Source organism: Diadema setosum, chromosome 4 (genome assembly GCF_964275005.1).
Source record: "Diadema setosum chromosome 4, eeDiaSeto1, whole genome shotgun sequence".
NCBI lineage: Eukaryota > Metazoa > Echinodermata > Echinoidea > Diadematoida > Diadematidae > Diadema > Diadema setosum.
Genome location: NC_092688.1, coordinates 47,779,093 through 47,798,562, shown reverse-complemented (window position 1 = coordinate 47,798,562; position 19,470 = coordinate 47,779,093). Strand labels below are relative to the sequence as shown.

Genomic DNA, 19,470 nt, shown 5'->3' with positions numbered 1-19,470 from the left:
TTTTAATCGGAGAAAATAGAAACTGTGTGCATTCTTAAATTTAATTTAGGCAGATGAATGCAAAATCATTTTAAGCAGCTTTTATTTTGTCTGAAATGAAATCAAACATTCGTGGTATATTCCTACGCCACTTGAGACAACTCACCCTCGGACCCAAGACAACTCGCCCTCGAAAAACGAGGGCGAGCTGTCTTCGGGGCGACTTGTCTCGAGGGCGAGTTGTCTGGCGCCCTTGTATGGTGTACCTGCATGCATAATACAGGTAATGAATGAATTACGTATGTGTCGTACGGATCATTGCGCTACTGCAGTGAGTCTGAAGTGAGTAAGGGTAAGTACCGTGTCGAATTCTGAGAAAGAAATTACGTTTGTGGGAAATATTTTTGTCCAGCCCACGTTACTTACTATCTCTTTTCATATTATCTGCCATTTATCTTGTATTTAGCTCATCGGGAGACGTCAAACGCGCTTCTGACCAGGTACTTATTGTGTGCTATGATGTAGGACGGGATTCCTCATCACACTGCGTGGTACTTCATGTAGTCCCACGTGTTGCTTGCTTTGCTGGTTTTCATGCGCGTGTGTCATGAATAGGGTCTAGAATCGTTCTAGAGGGTTTTTTTTTTTTTGGTTGCTTTTTGTTGTTGTTGTTGTTGTTGTTTAGATTGTATGTGGTGTGTGTGTGTGTGCGCGCGTGTAAAGGGAGCTCGAACCGTGCGAACTGAACTGATTGTTTTGTTGTGTATAGTGGCCTGTCTGCGCAGCTGCGCCAGCAACATTGCTATTACATGTGTATTGCGATTTGAAAACCACTTGGGTGACTTGCAGCTAAATTCATATCTACTCTTACGACCAGCCAGCCCCGGCCCCATACGCATAGCGTAACGATGGGGCTGCTGGTCCCGGTTATATCGACTCCTACATTATGAGCTAAACTGAAAGTGTGTATTGTACTTGTGCTGGCCTGGTTGGATGTTTCATCAGCATAGATCAGAGAACATTTCATTATGAACATAAAAATTAACCTGTATGACAGATAAAATGGACAGCACCGGTACAGTACTCACTTTTACTAGAACATTCTAAGTGTTTAGTGATGTTTATTGTAGAAGAATCTAAATCTAGAACGACAGGCACATTTGCAAATCATACTGGCACTGCACCGTTGTTCCACGGTTTATAAAATTATGTGAATCATTAATTATGATCATGACATGATTGTGATTGATGCTGGATGTTGAACCTGAATTTTCCATTCCATGAAGGCTTTTTGTATTATTAAAGACCAGACACAGTCAGAGGCTTATCTATGGCTATGCTAAAAAACAGTTGGGTTGTGGGCATGGCACAATTAATGCAGCGTGGGTGGCTAACCGCTGGAAATCAGAATCAAAATCAGATAAGAATGACAAAGGAATGATGGATGAGTAAAGATTAAAGGGGATGGCTAGTAACTGATCAGTGGGAATCAGTGGGAATGCTGGGGGATGATTGTTCCAATCCTTGTGGGATTCATTTAAGAGTACATTATATATCTATTGTTGGGTGAAAATTATTTGCTTTAGAATGGTCTCATATTCAAGTAATGTGCAGTTTACTGTTTCCAGGTTAGCATGCCTGTACAGTGACAGGGCGATCGTTAACATTAAACTGCACATTACTTGAATATGAGACCATTCTAAAGCAAATAATTTTCACCCAACAATAGATATATAATGTACTCTTAAATGAATCCCACAAGGATTGGAACAATCATCCCCCAGCATCCCCACTGATTCCCACTGATCAGTTACTAGCCATCCCCTTTAACAGTAAGAGAAGAAAAAGAAAAAGCTTCATTCACACAGAGTGCATGCTAATTACCCAAAATTAAATACAAAGAAGGGCCTTTTGACCTGTACTTGTTGTTATACAATGATTTATTGTTAGACATTAAAACTCTTATTGAATATTGGATAATAACAAAGAGTTGTAATTTTTATGCTTATAGCACAAGGGCAAGAGAGACATACAGTGTTGATGATTTCACAAGGTATACAGTAATATGTTATATACAAAATTGCAAAAATCTGGTGCCTCATGGAGTGGAGAGCATGCATAAAAATGTTAAATTCTAAGTTTAATAGAAAAATAAAAATATTAGAGTTGCCACGAGGGAATGAATGGAGACCTTATATTGGGTTCAAGCATACAAATTAGAAAAACAGAATGGTAAAAGTAAAACAAAATGTTAAGAATACACAAATGTCATAAAGTAAAGATTACAAATAAGTGAAGTATAGAGAATCTCCTCTTGCTGTTTTCTCTCCTGTGCCAATGCCTATTAACACACCTGCCTGGCTGGTTCCTCAGGGCAGTACAGTACCCCAGAATATGAAGAATTGAAGCTCCCATCAAGTTTTCATTATTGACACAAATGCAATGTAAGGTGAATTCTGCAATAGATGTCAGGAGTTCCTTTGGCACTTTTCACCCTAGATCGACTGTTCTACAAAGGTTGAAATTATTGTTTAAAAAGTTTATTGATCTTGTTAGAACTATTTCATTGAAACACTGTCACCATATACAAAAAAAAAAAAAGAAGAATGTCCAATGGTTCAGTGAGTGATTTTGTCAGTATCAGGCTGTTTGATACTTCCCTCAGTGGGTAGCGTTAGGAAGAGCAAAGGTTCTAAACCAATACTGACAATACCAAGTTGATCAAAAAGTGTATTTGTTCAACTCCCCCATTCAAATATCTTGTGGGAGCAGATGTCCATTTTACCAACAGTATTTACCATGTGATTCACTTTTATGAATCAGGAAACTGAACAAAGATGGAGAACGGTTATGGGCGTCGACCAAGTGCCATGGTACGCCCTGATGAGGGGCGTAGCCACACACCCCTGAGGCTCTTTGTTGATGCCAAGAGAAAGATGAATGAGATATACAAAGAAGTGGCAGGTCACATCACAGAGAGCCAGACGTTTCTGGATGGTAAGCCATATAATAATCCATAATAAACATCAAAATGAGGTAATGGTTTTAACTCTATTCTTGCCACGATTCATTTCATTGAAGGTAGAATCTGTTAATGTGGGGAATCCACTTTGTCTTTCCCATGTTAATATCAATGCATAGTAGTAGTAGTAGTAGTAGTAGTAGTAGTAGTAGTAGTAGTAGTAGTAGTAGTAGTAGTAGTAGTAGTAGTAGTAGTCGTAATCGTAGTAGTAGTAGTAGTAGTAGTAGTAGTAGTAGTAGTCGTAATCGTAGTAGTAGTAGTCGTAATCGTAGTACAGTTAAACTCGCATAAGTCGATCTTCTCGGGACTGAGCAAAACACATCGACTTAGGCGAGTTTCGACTTGTGCGTAAGTCGAAAAAATCGACTTAACAACAGTCACACCACACGTACATTATGTATAATGTACATGTATGTTGTCTACTCTGGAGCCGAGAGCTGGACAGGTGTGCCGCAGCACGGGTCGCCCGGCAGGGCCGCAGCTAACTTTGCATGGACAGTGCATTAGCATTGGCACAGGTCGGATTACTTTACACCCTCGTTAAACCTTGGGGAAGTGAATATGAACGATATTTGAGCAGTGATTGATTCCAGTTTACCATACCGTGGCTTGAAATGCGTGTAGAGGTGTACTTCTGATTTACCTGTGCCCGCTACTTTCCACCTACTTTCCGCTTTGAAAACTCAGCAGCTTCATCCATCATACACAGCCCAGTCGCGCTGTGCGTACGTACGTAGCGCTAGCGCGACAGGGCTGTACCAGCGGACCTCCAAACACAAAGAGAGTTCAACAATCGCATGCGATCGCTTTGAATTTTGATACTTTAGATCATTTTTTTGTCACCTGTCTGGTCGGGCTAGTTCTTATGTAAACAAAAACTGGCGTCTCGTGATTTTGACAGTGATTTATTGCACAATAAAATCTTATTCGACTTAGGCATAGTGAATTTAATGGTTTTTCCGTGAAAGTGTTCTTGGAATTTCATCGACTTAGGCGAGTATTCGACTTACAAAATTCGACTTGTGAGTGAATTATTACACGTAAGTCAATGGGGAAAAATCGGGACTTTTTGAAATCATCGACTTGCGCGATTATTCGACATATGCGATGTGGACTTAGGCGAGTTTAACTGTAGTAGTAGTAGTAGAAGTAGTACGGTAGTAGTGGTATCAGCAGCAGCAGCAGTAGTAGTAGTGTAATGTTCTCCCTCTTGCAGTTTTAGTTGTACTATGAGGCCATTTTGTCACCCTGAGCTTCAAAAGGTAAATTCTGGTTTTGACTCTCAATCGGCATTTTAGTTCTTGAAGTGTTTAATCCACAATGCAGAGCTATGTTTGTAAAGTTTGCCAATGCAGTGATGCTCTTGATAGAATGTACTGATGGTATCAAATAGGACCATGCACATCATGCCTTTAGCCTTCATATCATCATCTATTGATGAATAGAGAGAAAAATAATGACATCATTTTGCGTACAGGCATTCCCTCGGAGTCTAAGGTGGTCTCTGAGGAGCAGCTGACCAAAGTAGAGGCCTTTAGGAAGCAGGTCAAAGGAATCCAGGATGTACTGGAGAGAGATCATATGAAGGTGGCCTTCTTTGGCAGGTGAGGACATTTTTTTTTTTTCTTTCAGGGCTTACCCTCCGCTCGTTCACATTAGAATCTGCGTTGCGGGGACAGTCACCGGAGATCTCAACTTTTTTATGACTGGCCGTCCTCACTTATATCTCGACTGTCCCCGAGCTGCAGGGACAGTTGGGACGTGGGATGAGCTCTGCCACTTGAAACCAGGCATCGCCCGCATTTGATAAAGACAAGACACTATCAATTAGTCCCCAAGGTTACTCTCTCCTCCAAATTTCTTCCCTTGACTCGATTTCCTTAGCGGTGGGGGGGGGGGGACAAGTCTCGGTAAGCATTCACATTATGGTTTCCGAGGAGAAAGCCTACAGTGCAGGATTTTCTTGCGTAATGGAGACTCATCTGAATGGGGGGGGGGGGGGGACTGTCTAATCTCCCATCCAGGGGTTGGATGAAAGAAACCATGGCAGTGATTGTAATATGAAGTGAGAATCAACTTTCTGAAGGTGGAAGTTTGTATAGTTCCTGACTTTATTGCACATGTCAAAAAGTTGACACTTCTTGATATTAGATCAGAGTGTATGATAAATCACAGTAAAGTCAAATCTACATATCACTTCTATAAATCACAGTAAAGTCAAATCTACATATCACTTCTAAAATGCAATTTAGAGATAACTGTTTTAGAGTTCAATGAACTGTAGTGCTTGATTCATGCAATCAGTGCTTATAGCTGGTGTGTGTTGTCAGAGTTGACTAAAAGATCAAATAGACTGATGATATATGATAAGAGTATAGTATGTCAAATCATGTGTGTGACCTGTTTGTGTATTCACAGCATTATACCACATGTGCACTGCAATTACCAATTATATTTTTTGTGAGACCTGTTAAATGAGAATAATGCGAGCCCAATATCCACAAATGTTCGTCATTTTTTCCTCTTTCTTCTTTTTCCATGTATAAAGGACGAGCAATGGAAAGAGTACAGTCATCAATGCCATGTTGAGAGACAAGGTTCTCCCATCTGGCATTGGTCACACCACAGACTGCTTTCTGTGTGTGGAGGGATGCGAGGGTCAGGAGGGATACATGAAAATGCCAAACAGCACGGAGCGGCTCAGCATGATGGTCAGTAGTGGTCAATATCTTCCTCACTTATTGCTTTGGGATATCTTAAATGATTACAAAGGATTCTGAAGTGACTTGTTGTGACTTTGATTTGAATTATGCAGGTAACAAAGTAAGAGTGTCAGATGTACATACAAGGGAATCCAGTGATTTCTCTGCTATTTATAATAAACAAATTGGAAAGTTTACTTATATTTAGCCCTTAAAACAACTTAGAGCTCGCACTGACCAAACAACACTTTACACACATTTATGATGGATAAATCAGGACAATTATGTTATATTGAATGGCTATAAATAGTGTTACGGTCCCAGAGTTAGGCAAATTGGGACTCCACTTGAAAGTTGGTAGGGCAAGTCTTATGGGCGGACACATTAACTGAGAACATTGTTTGTATCTGTGGTTCTTCCTTCCCTCTACCACGGACGAGCCCCGTGGAGTTTATCACCCTCAAGCAGAGTCCCTGTCCCCAGACCAGACCACAAATGGTCATTGGTAACGGTCACTGTAGAATACAGTCATTGTATACAAGAAGGTGATGAATGATGCTTTGAGAGTGATAAACTCTACGGGGCTCGTCCGTGGTAGAGGGAAGCAGTCAGTCCGCAGCACCCGATAATTCGCTCGTATTTATTCAACTCGTATGCAAGCCCGCTCTAGGCTTGCATACGTAATGAGCTGCGTAAGGGGATTTTGTCCTTGGGCTTTCGGCAACAAAAATACACCTTATGTTCACAAATTTGGTATCAAATTCAAGGAAAATATGTAAACTATCGTCACATGTTACTCAAATTATTGTAAATGAAAAATATAATAGCGTAGTTTGAGCTTGAAAAATGATGAAAAAAGTAATTCGTGCAGTACATGTTCAAGACGTCAAAAAAATATCAAATTCACCTTGCGTCTCAATGAAAATGCTTTATTTGGTAGTCCATCTCCTAATCTCTGTATCCATGTAAATATCTTGACAATTTGTTGCTTAATCCGGTCAGGAACCAGTAAAATATACATCGATGTCAGTGCTGATCAGCTTGAAACCGTGTAATCTCAAGAGTAAGCTCTCTCATTGGCCAGCGCTTGCATTCAGCGCTTGCATTACGTCATTACGCTGCTGCACAACGGTTTCATGCCACTTGCGGTTTCTTGGCACGCGTGTAGTTCAAGCGCTGAATGCAAGCACTGTCCAATGAGAGAGCTCTTTCGCGCCACTGTACACTTTGTGTGGAGCATACTTCCGACTTAGGAGTGAATTTTACAGACATTTCAAAACGGAAAAACTAGTATAAATCATGCTCGCGTCTCCTTGACTCCAATATATGATGAGCATCTAAGTTTCCTCTCTACAAAAAAGCCAAAATCAGATACAACAGTTTCTTAATCCGGTCAGGAACCAAAAAAGAACTTTAGACGACAAAATCTTCCGTGAAAAGCAGGTAAAATTTACGCAAATTCAATTGATTATATAGTCATGATAAGATCCGATGTTATACGCAAATTAGATATCAAAATAAAGATCAAAGTCTCGAGAACAATTTACCGTGACTTGTAGCCATGACAAATGTATGTACAAGTCACTATACTGCGAAAACCATAGCCCTATCAAAGTCTCGCAAAATCTCGCACGACGAGACACCTTTCGAACGTAAAGATCGTCAACGAGAGTGCTGAATAAATCTTGCCGGATCGGCTCATTAGCATACGTGCTGCGGACTGACTGGAAGGAAGAACCACAGATACAAACAATGTTCTCAGTTAATGTGTCCGCCCATAAGACTTGCCCTACCAACTTTCAAGTGGAGTCCCAATTTGCCTAACTCTGGGACCGTAACAATAGGATACCAGAGAATATTGCACGAATCGAAGATGAGTGCAATGTTGACCCTGACGAGTGCAATATCCCCTGGTATTCCATGAATCAAAGCCATCCAATATAATTATTATCATCTATACAATCAAGTAGAGCAAGCATAAACTGCACAAAATTACCGGGCTTCTACTCGTCTTTTAACCCTATTCTAACTGGGCTATTTGAGACCAAGTTTTTACTGAGGGGGGGTCAATTTGACCCCCCCTTCAGATCTCGACCGCCAATCGCGCGATCACCGCAAAATTTTGCCTGAAGATAGAGCTGGATGTCAACTACAAGATTACATGGTCATACAATAGAAAAATATTGCCTTTCTATTTTTAATAAATTAATTATGCAAATTTGTGCATGAAATCATATTTTCACCTATAACTCCATTAAAAAAGACTGGAGGATTGCTAAATTTTTGTGTCAGAATTCCTCAAGACACATCAAACAATTTGCGTGTAAAAAAATAGCACAATCGAAATCAATTTCTTTTGTTTTTTATTGTTCTGTTAATTTCTTATGTATTTTATTGTTTTTTCGACCTTTTGTTTTCTATTGTTTTTTTTGCCAAAATTTGTTGCAGGCACTTTTTCAGGCTTATCTACACTAGAATTGATTAATTTTAATGGTTAAAAGTTGAAATAATCTAATTTATATCAGTTTAACCAAAAAACACAATTTGCATTGGATTTGCACACGATATCATGAATTTGAGCTGTTTTTTGGTTGACATGCATATGCAAAACATTACGTAACTTCAAAACGGTGCACCCGGATGTCGCAAATTTGGTCTCAAAATATGCGGGAGACTTCAATGAAAAAAGTCGTGAAACGACGCGGCAAAATCTTTGCGCGTTGCGAAATCGTGGCGCGAAACGTCGAGGGGGGGTCAATTTGACCCCCCCCCCCCCCCCCAGTTAGAATAGGGTTAAGTTGACTCGGCAGTCACATCCCAGCGCTGAAAAGGGGAAGCCCCTGAAACTGCGTATGAACCAAGCAACTAGTAAGATGTTTGTGCACGTGTGAATTGTAACAAAATGCTGCGCACTAGTAGCAAGCATTTGCGCATTCAGCAAGCGTTCGCGCAGTAGACGAGACAGAATTGAATATGGTGTGATCTTGAACGGCAAGTAACAACGGTAGCCTATGGGGAATTAATACGTTGGCCTATGCGTTTCATTCAATATGCTCTGATATTGAACGGTAAAAATTGAGCGGATTACAATACGCGTTTTTAATGCGCCGCTAAAACGTCCTATATAGATGATAATACTAGTATATTGTCCACCTGTCCCTAATTAGATATTGCATGCAGGAAGTGAATAGTGTGTATTAGTATGCATGTAGTTTGAGTCTATGAGGAGATTATTATGCGTGTTCTGCTAACCCTGGAATCTTGCCATGGTAATGAATTTCATGCTGCCATGAAATATACACAAAACCAAGGCCAGTGTATTACAAAGTGTGTGCATGGGAATAATATTAAATGAAGAAATGTACTGGTATATGAGCACTCCCCACAAGATGATGAACATGTCAATGATTATGTTTGAATGTTTGAAGGTTTGCTTGATGATGGGATTAACATAAGGAGAGGTTTGCAGTTCAACGTCTACGAAGTCATGAGAAAGACCATAGAGAAAAAAGTCAATGTCAGTACATATAGGAAAGAAATATGTATAGGAAACAATGTGCTGTAAAGCAAGTTATTGTCCCCGCCGAACGAGTTCGAGCAGGGGACTATGAAACGGGCTCCGTACGTGTGTGTGTCCGTGTGTCCGTGCGTCCGTCTGTCCGTCCGTCCGTGCGTCCGTCCGTGTGTGCGTCCGTGTGTGATCAAAATGTTCAATTTGCTACTTCTCTGTCATTTATGAGCCAATTTTGATTCTGTTTGCTTTATATGATAGCACTACATGGGAGCTTTAAAACTTCTACACAGAATTTCAGTTGTGACCTTTGACCTTGACCTTTGACCTATATTGTACATTTTGCTACAAAATGCTACTCCTTCGCCATTTCTAACCCGATTTCGATTCCGTTTGCTTTATGTGATGGCACTAGGTGAGGGCTTCAAAACTTCTACACAGAATTTTGACCTTTGACTTCTTTGACCTTTGACCTTGATTTTTGACCTATATTGTACATTTTGCTACAAAATGCTACTCCTTCGCCATTTCTAACCCGATTTCGATTCCGTTTGCTTTATATGATGGCACTAGTTGAGGGCTTCAAAACTTCTACACAGAATTTTGACCTTTGACTTCTTTGACCTTTGACCTTGATTTTTGACCTATATTGTACATTTTGCTACAAAATGCTACTCCTTCGCCATTTCTAACCCGATTTCGATTCCGTTTGCTTTATATGATGGCACTAGTTGAGGGCTTCAAAACTTCTACACAGAATTTTGACCTTTGACTTCTTTGACCTTTGACCTTGATTTTTGACCTATATTGTACATTTTGCTATAAAATGCTACTCCTTCACCATTTCTAACCCGATTTCGATTCCATTTGCTTTATGTGATGGCACTAGGTGAGGGCTTCAAAACTTCTACACAGAATTTTGACCTTTGACTTCTTTGACCTTTGACTTTGATTTTTGACCTATATTGTGCATTTTGCTACAAAAAGCTACTCCTTTGCCATTTCTAACCCGATTTTGATTCCGTTTGCTTTATGTGATTGCACTAGGTGAGGGCTTCAAAACTTCTACACAGAATTTTGACCTTTGTCTTCTTTGACCTTTGACCTTGTTTTTTGACCTATATTGTACATTGGCTACAAAATGCTACTCCTTCGCCATTTCTAACCCAATTTCTATTCCATTTGCTTTATTTGATGGCACTAGGTGAGGGCTTCAAAACTTCTACACAGAATTTTGACCTTTGACTTCTTTGACCTTTGACCTTGATTTTTTACCTATATTGCACATTTTGTTACAAAATGCTACTTCCGGCGGGGACATATATTACGCACCGCGTAATTTCTACTTTTCCTTGTTTTCATGGTATAAAATTTTTGTGAATAGGAGCTGATGGCCTTTTTCGTGAATTGCCAGTTACATTCAATGCATATAGCAGGGCTGCACACTGGCGCCGGTCCGACGGTCAAAGACCGGTAAAAGTCACTGTCGGACCGGTAACTTTTCAGGAAATCCACAAGTTACCGGTCCGACATGACCAGTAAAAAAAAAAAAAAAAAAAAAAAAAAAAAAACATTGGTGGGGTCAGTAGAAAGAAAAAGAGCAGCCCCGATCAGGGAGAAACAGAATGCAAGATATCGCACTGTTCAACAAGTTTTACGCAAGTTTTCGTTTATGTCTACCGGTGCAATTTGTACAGTAAACGGGATTAGTTTTGAGCACTAGCAGTCAACCAGTTATCGGAGTCGCGCTAGCTTGCGCATTTGGCGCTGCTCACGCACTGCATGCAATGCAATACATGCAAAGCATGTACAGTGTAACTGCTTTTCGATTGCTTGCGATCAGCGGTCATGCCAGACGAGAAGCGTTGATAGAAGCGCACGCATTTCTGGGTCATTTTACTCATGATTTTTAACGCAAGATCGATCCGATCCCGGCTTCGCTGCAGCATGGCAGTTATGTTAGAACTAATATACTAGTGTCGATTTTTAGAAAAAGTAAAAACACATTCGATATTCAGCGATACAGTAAATGGATCTGATTGCGTTTATTTTAATTTTACACAGTCATTTCACAAATGAATATTTTCATTCGCTCAGAATGGTCTCATAATGAAGATAGGCGCAAAAAAGGATCACGAAATCGGCCCTTCCGTGAACTTTTTAAGAACGCATGCACAAAATGTGAAGAGATAATACTAGGGAGAAAAAAAAAAATCATGAAATCATGACAGTCCCGCTTACATATTAGAGGTAGAAATCGTCCCAAAAAGGATCATGAATACGACCGGCCGCGTCGTATCTTTCAAAAGCTTATGATGTACGAAATGCGAAGAGATTATAGAGGAGAAAAAAAAATAAAGGAAATAGTTTGGTGAGTGCATCATAAAAGATTACAGCCGAATAACAATTCATGAAATCAACGCAATCCCGTTGAAATTTGAGGAAATAATAGGCGCTAAAAAGGATCTTGAATTCAGTCCTGCATGCCGTGTTGTTCATCAAAAACGCATGCACAAATGCGACGAGATTGTCGGGAGAAAAATAAAAAACACATTTTTACCCTTCTGGTGCGTGCATTACAAAATATTACATCCGAAGTAATTCATGAAATCGCCACAATCCCGCTGATATTTGCAGGTAGAAATAGGCGCAAAAAGGATCGTGAATTCGGCCGTGTCGTATACCTTTTAAGAACGCATGTACGAAATGGAAAAGATTAGCGGGAGAAAAATAAAGGACACATTTTCTCCCCTTTTGGCGATTGCATCATATAGATTACAGCCGAATAGAAATTCATGAAAATTTGGCAATCCCGTTGGAATTTGAGTAAACAATAATAGGCGCAAAAAAGAATATCGAATTCGGCCCTGCATGCAATGTATAATTTTGAAAACGCATGCACAAATGCGAAGAAATTATCGGGAGAAAAATAAAGAACGTATTTTCAACCCTTCTGGTGAATGTATCACAAAAGATAACAGCCGAAATAATTAATGACATATCGCAATCCCGCTGATATTTGATGTAGAAATAGGCGCTAAAAGGATCGTGAATTCGGCCGTGACGTATAGGCATGTACGCAATGCGAAGTGATTATTGGGTGAAAAATACAGGACACATTTTCAACCCCTTTTGGCCCGTGCATCATATAGATTAGAGCCGAATAATAATTCATAAAATCATCGCGATCCCGTTGAAGTTTGAGGAAACGATAGGCGCAAAAGAATCATGATTTTTGGCCGTGTCGTGTATCTTTTAAGAACGCATTTACGAAATGCGAAGAGTTTATCGGGGAAAAATAAAGGACATATTTTCAACTCATTTTGGCGCGTGTATCATAAAAAAAAATGCATCCGAAGTTATACATGTAATCATCGCAATCCCGCTGATATTTGAGGTAGAAATAGGCGCAAAAAGGATCGTGAATTCCGCCGTGTCATATACCTTTCAAGAACACATGTACGGAATGCGAAGAGAGTATGGGGAGAAAAATAAAGAACGCATTTTCAACCATTCTAGTTGGTGCGCGCATCACAAAAGATTACATCTGAAGTAATTCATGAAATTGCCACAATTCGGTTGATATTCAATGTAGAAATAGGCGATAAAAGGATCGTGAATTCGGCCGTGTCGTATACGCAAGTACGAAATGCGAAGAGATTATTGGGAGAAAAAAAAAAAGGACACATTTTCAACCCCTTTTGGCCCGTGCATCATAAAGATTACAGCCGAATAATAATTCATGAAATCATCGCAATCCCGTTGAAGTTTGAGGAAACAATAGGCGCAAAAAGAAACATGATTTTTGGCCGTGTCGTATATCTTTTAAGAACGCATTTACGAAATGCGAAGAGTTTATCCGGGAAAAATAAAGGACCCATTTTCAACCCATTTTGGCGCGTTATCATAAAAGATTACAGCCGAAGTTATTCATAAAATCATCGCAATCCCGCTGATATTTGAGGTAGAAACATTGTAGGCGCAAAAAGGATCGTGAATTCCGCCGTGTCGTATACCTTTCAAGAACGCATGTACGGAATGCGAAGAGATTATGGGGAGAAAAATAAAGATCGCATTTTCAACCATTCTAGTTGGTGCGCGCATCACAAAAGATTACATCTGAAGTAATTCATGAAATTGCCACAATTCGGTTGATATTCAATGTAGAAATAGGCGATAAAAGGATCGTGAATTCGGCCGTGTCGTATACGCAAGTACGAAATGCGAAGAGATTATTGGGAGAGAAAAAAAAAAGGACACATTTTCAACCCCTTTTGGCCCGTGCATCATAAAGATTACAGCCGAATAATAATTCATGAAATCATCGCAATCCCGTTGAAGTTTGAGGAAACAATAGGCGCAAAAAGAAACATGATTTTTGGCCGTGTCGTATATCTTTTAAGAACGCATTTACGAAATGCGAAGAGTTTATCCGGGAAAAATGAAGGACCCATTTTCAACCCATTTTGGCGCGTTATCATAAAAGATTACAGCCGAAGTTATTAGTATTTATGAAATCGTCACAATCCCGCTGATTATATGAGGTAGAAATAGGCGCAAAAAGTATCATGAATTCGGCCATGTGGTGCATCTTTTTAAGAACGCACTTACGAAATTCGAAGAGTTTATCGGGAAAAAATAAAGGACACATTTTCAACCTCTTTTGGCGCTTGCATCAGAAAATATTACAGCCGAAGTAATTTATGAAATCGTCACAATCCCGCTAATATTTGAGGTGGAAATAGGCGCAAAAAGTATCATGAATTCGGCCATGTGGTGCATCTTTTTAAGAACGCACTTACGAAATTCGAAGAGTTTATCGGGGAAAAAAAAATAAAGGACACATCTTCAACCCATTTTGGCCCGTTATCATAAAAGATTACAGCCGAAGTAATTTATGAAATCGTCACAATCCCGCTGATTATTTGAGGTAGAAATAGGCGCAAAAAGTATCATGAATTCGGCCATGTGGTGCATCTTTTTAAGAACGCACTTACGAAATTCGAAGAGTTTATCGGGAAAAATGAAGGACACATTTTCAACCCATTTTGGCGCGTTATCATAAAAGATTACAGCCGAAGTAATTTATGAAATCGTCACAATCCCGCTAATATTTGAGGTGGAAATAGGCGCAAAAAGTATCATGAATTCGGCCATGTGGTGCATCTTTTTAAGAACGCACTTACGAAATTCAAAGAGTTTATCGGGAAAAAATAAAGGACACATTTTAAACCTCTTTTGGCGCTTGCATCAGAAAATATTACAGCCGAAGTAATATATGAAATCGTCACAATCCCGCTAATATTTGAGGTGGAAATAGGCGCAAAAAGTATCATGAATTCGGCCATGTGGTGCATCTTTTTAAGAACGCACTTACGAAATTCGAAGAGTTTATCGGGAAAAATGAAGGACACATTTTCAACCCATTTTGGCGCGTTATCATAAAAGATTACAGCCGAAGTAATTTATGAAATCGTCACAATCCCGCTAATATTTGAGGTGGAAATAGGCGCAAAAAGTATCATGAATTCGGCCATGTGGTGCATCTTTTTAAGAACGCACTTACGAAATTCGAAGAGTTTATCGGAAAAAAATAAAGGACACATTTTCAACCTCTTTTGGCGCTTGCATCAGAAAATATTACAGCCGAAGTAATTTATGAAATCGTCACAATCCCGCTAATATTTGAGGTGGAAATAGGCGCAAAAAGTATCATGAATTCGGCCATGTGGTGCATCTTTTTAAGAACGCACTTACGAAATTCGAAGAGTTTATCGGGAAAAAATAAAGGACACATTTTCAACCTCTTTTGGCGCTTGCATCAGAAAATATTACAGCCGAAGTAATTTATGAAATCGTCACAATCCCGCTAATATTTGAGGTGGAAATAGGCGCAAAAAGTATCATGAATTCGGCCATGTGGTGCATCTTTTTAAGAACGCACTTACGAAATTCGAAGAGTTTATCGGGGAAAAATGAAGGACACATTGTCAACCCATTTTGGCGCGTTATCATAAAAGATTACAGCTGAAGTAATTTATGAAATCGTCACAATCCCGCTAATATTTGAGGTGGAAATGGGCGCAAAAAGGATTGCAAATTCGGCCCTGCATGTCGTGTGCCTTTCAAGAACGCATGCACAAATGCGAATAGATTATCGGGAGAAAAATAAAGAACTCCTTGGAGCACGTACATCAGAAAATTTCACAGCTAAAATAATTCATTAAATCGTCGCAATCCAACTGACCACCAAGAGCAAGTTACGCAGCAAGTTCGAGCGCCGATGTTTAGAAAAAGTCACAAACGCATTTGATACAATCTAATTTCGTTCATTATCATTTTACACTGTAACTCACAAACAAACATTCTAGTTTTTCCTATCTTTTTTTTTTATTTCTTGTGCAATAGATAATGCAAGTTTAAAAAAAATATTAATCTGTAAAATGTACATGGGGGGGGGGGTACGTCCATAAAAAAAAACAAGAAAATAAGTTTATTTTTTTGGTTGTCGTTGTTGACCGGTAAATTTTCTGTTCAGACCGGTAAAAAATGTTAAAACGGGGCATTTACCGGTCCGACAGAGACAGGTTGGACCGGCAGAAAAAATGGGTTAGTGTGCAGCCCTGCATATAGTGTAAAGTAGAACTTTCACGTGCATTTTAATTTTGTGAATCTTGGCTCTCACAAAATCTGCAAAATAAAGTGCTTGTGAATATTTCTGCTTTTGCAGTGTTTTGTAATATTAGTTTCATAGGCAAATGTAAGGAAAATTATGTCTTTTTTAGAGCAAGTGGGCACATATGTCAACATGCTTTTTTCACCTTTTCCACCTTTTCTTGACAATGTTTGTGATGACATGCTTCTTGCCCACAGTCAGTAGGTCAGCTGGCCCATGCCCTAGCCAATGAGAGGGACCATGAGGCATGTCATCAGAGTAGTGTACTCAACATCTTCTGGCCCAAATCTCGCTGCCACCTCCTCATGAATGATGTCATTCTTCTTGACAGGTGAGATCCCAATCTTTTTCTTCATCTTCATATCCGGAAATAATTATCTTTTTTTATGCCTCCGCTAACGAAGTGGCCGGAGGCATTATGTTTTCGGGTCGTCCGTCCGTCCGTCCGTACGTTCGTACGTCTGTCCGTACGTCTGTACGTCTGTCCGTACGTCTGTACGTCCGTCCCGTTTTGTTTTTGTCGATATCTCAAGAACCGTGTGGTGGTTTTACATCAAACTTGGTATGAGGGTATATCCTGGGGGGATAATACTTTGTTTGGATTTTAGGGTCACGGGGTCAAAGGTCAAAGGTCACAGGTTATTTTGTGGGAAAAAAAAAACCCTTTTTGTACAGTATTTTGCATACTATGAGACATGAACGTTTAACTTGGTGTGAGGATAGAGTATGACAAGACAAATATTCACTGGTATTTTGGGGTCAGAGGTCAAAGGTCACAAAGGTCCTTATGATATAACATAAATAAAATATTTTTATAGTATTACAGATGTTAGACCCATAAACTTCAGTTTAAAGCCACTGATTAACATTGTGTTTGATCGATTTAAAAAATTCTAAAACTGAGCTGCCTGACCAGTCTAATTACATGTATGTTCAGATGGATGACAAAACAAACAAGAATGCAAAAATAATGAAAGTAACACATTAACTATGAAGATATCTATGATAATTGCATTTATTCTCGGTCTGAGAATAATTCTAGCACAGTAGTCTATGGAGGTGATTTCAAATTTTCACTTTTTTGGAGTACTAAATGATAAGTTTGAAGCAAAATATTTTCACAGCTCATTTTTTACACCTTATCAGATATTCTGATTGCATTTAGGACCATGCAGCTCAGATTTTTAAACTGAACATAATGTTAGCCAATGCCTTTAAGTGTATGGTTATTGGTTAGAGTATATTAAGCCAAATATATACCATTAAAGGTGAACATTCTACACATTTTTGACAAACTTGTCATTTTGATATTTTGCCAATTTTGTGAAAATGTAATCACACATTGTCCACATGTACTACTGTATCTAGACCTATTAGGAGAATCATGCATTATGGCGGAGGCATACCAGTCGCCATAGCGATATTTCTAGTTTTTTCTTGTTCTGCCTCAGAGAGATTCCCTCCTCCAAGCTACAATCTGAAATTTACAATACTATGTCATGCAATTTTGCACGGATAGATTCAGATATATACTTATTTTTAAGTGTTGATCGAAGCCGTAATCAACTCCAACAGCCAAGTTGGCATGAATAAGATATGAAGACGATAATAATAATATTGTCAATTCAAGTTCTTGTAAGAGTCCAAGTGCTTAACATTTCATGCCAAGTCCTTTGGTGTCAGACAGGTTTCATCACGTTGTATACAGTTCTCCTAAGATAAATTAGATAGATGTGAAGTGACTGCAGTATGTTATCTAAGGCTACACACTGGCACTGGTCCGACGGTCCCTGACCAGTAAAAATCACTGTCAGACCAGTAACTTTTTCAGGAATTTACCAGTAAAAAATTGAAAAACTGGGTACCTACTGGACTGACAGACAGGTCGGACTTGGAAGGAATGGGTTAGTGTGCAGCCCTGTGTTATCTTTCTCTCGATGTGTCTTCCTTACTACAGTCCTGGTATTGATGTTGAGCAAGATTTGGATGAATGGATCAACAATCACTGCATGGATGCTGATGTCTTTGTGCTTGTGTCAAATGCTGAATCCACACTCATGAGAACGGTAAGACATGTTCAATTCTTGACGAAATCTGTTTTCCGATTCCAGTCACAGAATACTGTCAAAGGAGAAATATTTGTGACATTAAACTTTTGCGAATTGGAGCTTGCAACCTTTTTCAAGGCATGAAAATTTCTTGAAATGGCAAATGGTATTCAGTGCATTGTGTCAACAAACTTTCTGTGTGTATTTTACTTTTGTGAATTTTGGATCCTCGCAAATTTTTGAAAGTTTCATGCATTCAAAAGTTTGGGGTTTTACAGTATAAAGGGGATACTACCTCTTTGGACATGCACCTAAATGTGCATGATGATTATTAAATATTTAACTGGACAGTTGCTCACTACCTATAGAGATAAATTTTACGTCTTGAATCTGGTGAAAGTTTTAAGTCAATTATATTTTATTCACAGAGTAAACATACTTTGCAAACTAGAATGCCATGTGCAGCATCTGTGTTACTGATGATGATTTATTCTATCTCCTTGTGTCCCGATGTACAGGAGAAAAGTTTCTTTCACAAAGTGAGCGACAAACTCTCCAAACCCAACATCTTCATCCTCAACAACAGATGGGACGCATCTGCCTCAGAACCCGAGTACATGGAAGCAGTAAGTGGATCTTGTTTTCTTCCTCTCTCTTTCTCAAAATTGTGTAATTATGAAATAATTGAAGGATTTTGGTAATTTTGCTAGAAGTATATCCCCAAGATGATACTTAATTGAAATAAATGCAGTATGTTAAAAAGATTACTTTAATTGAGCAATATGTTATATTGTTGACATATACAACCATAATGAGTTGGTTGAAGAAAGTCAACTTTGAGCTCTAGTATGAATGAAACACAACTCCAGATAACATTAGAAAAAAAGAAGAAGAAATAATTGTCTCCTGAGGACAATGAATTATAAAAAGCCATTAGATGAATTTTAAGCAACATTTATTCCATTTATGCTACAGCAATACAATTGAGAAATGAAGGCACTGTGTTTTGGGGTTGTCCAAAAGTGAATAAGTTTTCGTTTGCATGACAACAAGAGAAATTGCATGGGATATCTCAATAACACAGAAAGTATCATGCTATGAATACATTATGTAATTAAAACTGTTAAGGATTGAGTTTATTTGGCACAGCTATGATGTTAAAAGCATTTGATCGAATTAAATCAAAGTTTCCACAGGAATGAGCTATATCATATGACAGTTAAGTCGTTTAGTTTGCACCAGGATCTGATCAATGGTCAGGCCAAAATTAAAAGATTTTACAGTATACAGCATCAATAATTGCTACAAGCTTGGAAAAAGTGATTAACTTTGAATGAAAGTTGATACTGCTAAAAGTATGACCGGTATAAGTTCATCGTTTTATTTTGTGAAAAGTTGATTGAAGGTTAAACTTCCAGGTCTTAAATTAAGTATGCATAGGATGAAATTTCATCAAACTTCATATTGTAAGAAAAAGGTACAGATTTATCAAGTTGGCTTATTGTGAGCATGATATAATTTACATCGGAGTC

The 19,470-nt window shown here is 38.9% G+C and overlaps 1 protein-coding gene across 3 annotated transcripts in view; it reads left to right on the top strand.

Moving 5' to 3' along the window:
- The first annotated feature begins 269 nt into the window (after nt 1-269).
- Nucleotides 270-19,470, top strand: part of LOC140228058 (mitofusin-2-like) — a 31,054-nt gene continuing 11,853 nt past the window's right edge. The window contains exons 1-7 of one of the 3 annotated variants that reach the window (XM_072308462.1): nt 270-331; nt 2,803-2,976; nt 4,479-4,605; nt 5,550-5,712; nt 16,088-16,221; nt 17,848-17,956; nt 18,457-18,564. In XM_072308462.1, coding sequence (XP_072164563.1) covers nt 2,817-2,976; nt 4,479-4,605; nt 5,550-5,712; nt 16,088-16,221; nt 17,848-17,956; nt 18,457-18,564 — 801 coding nt within the window. In that variant the 5' untranslated portion in view covers nt 270-331; nt 2,803-2,816. Of the gene's footprint in view, nt 332-352; nt 480-2,802; nt 2,977-4,478; nt 4,606-5,549; nt 5,713-16,087; nt 16,222-17,847; nt 17,957-18,456; nt 18,565-19,470 lie in introns of those variants that run through there. The other 2 variants (XM_072308464.1, XM_072308463.1) reach the window with 2 other exon arrangements.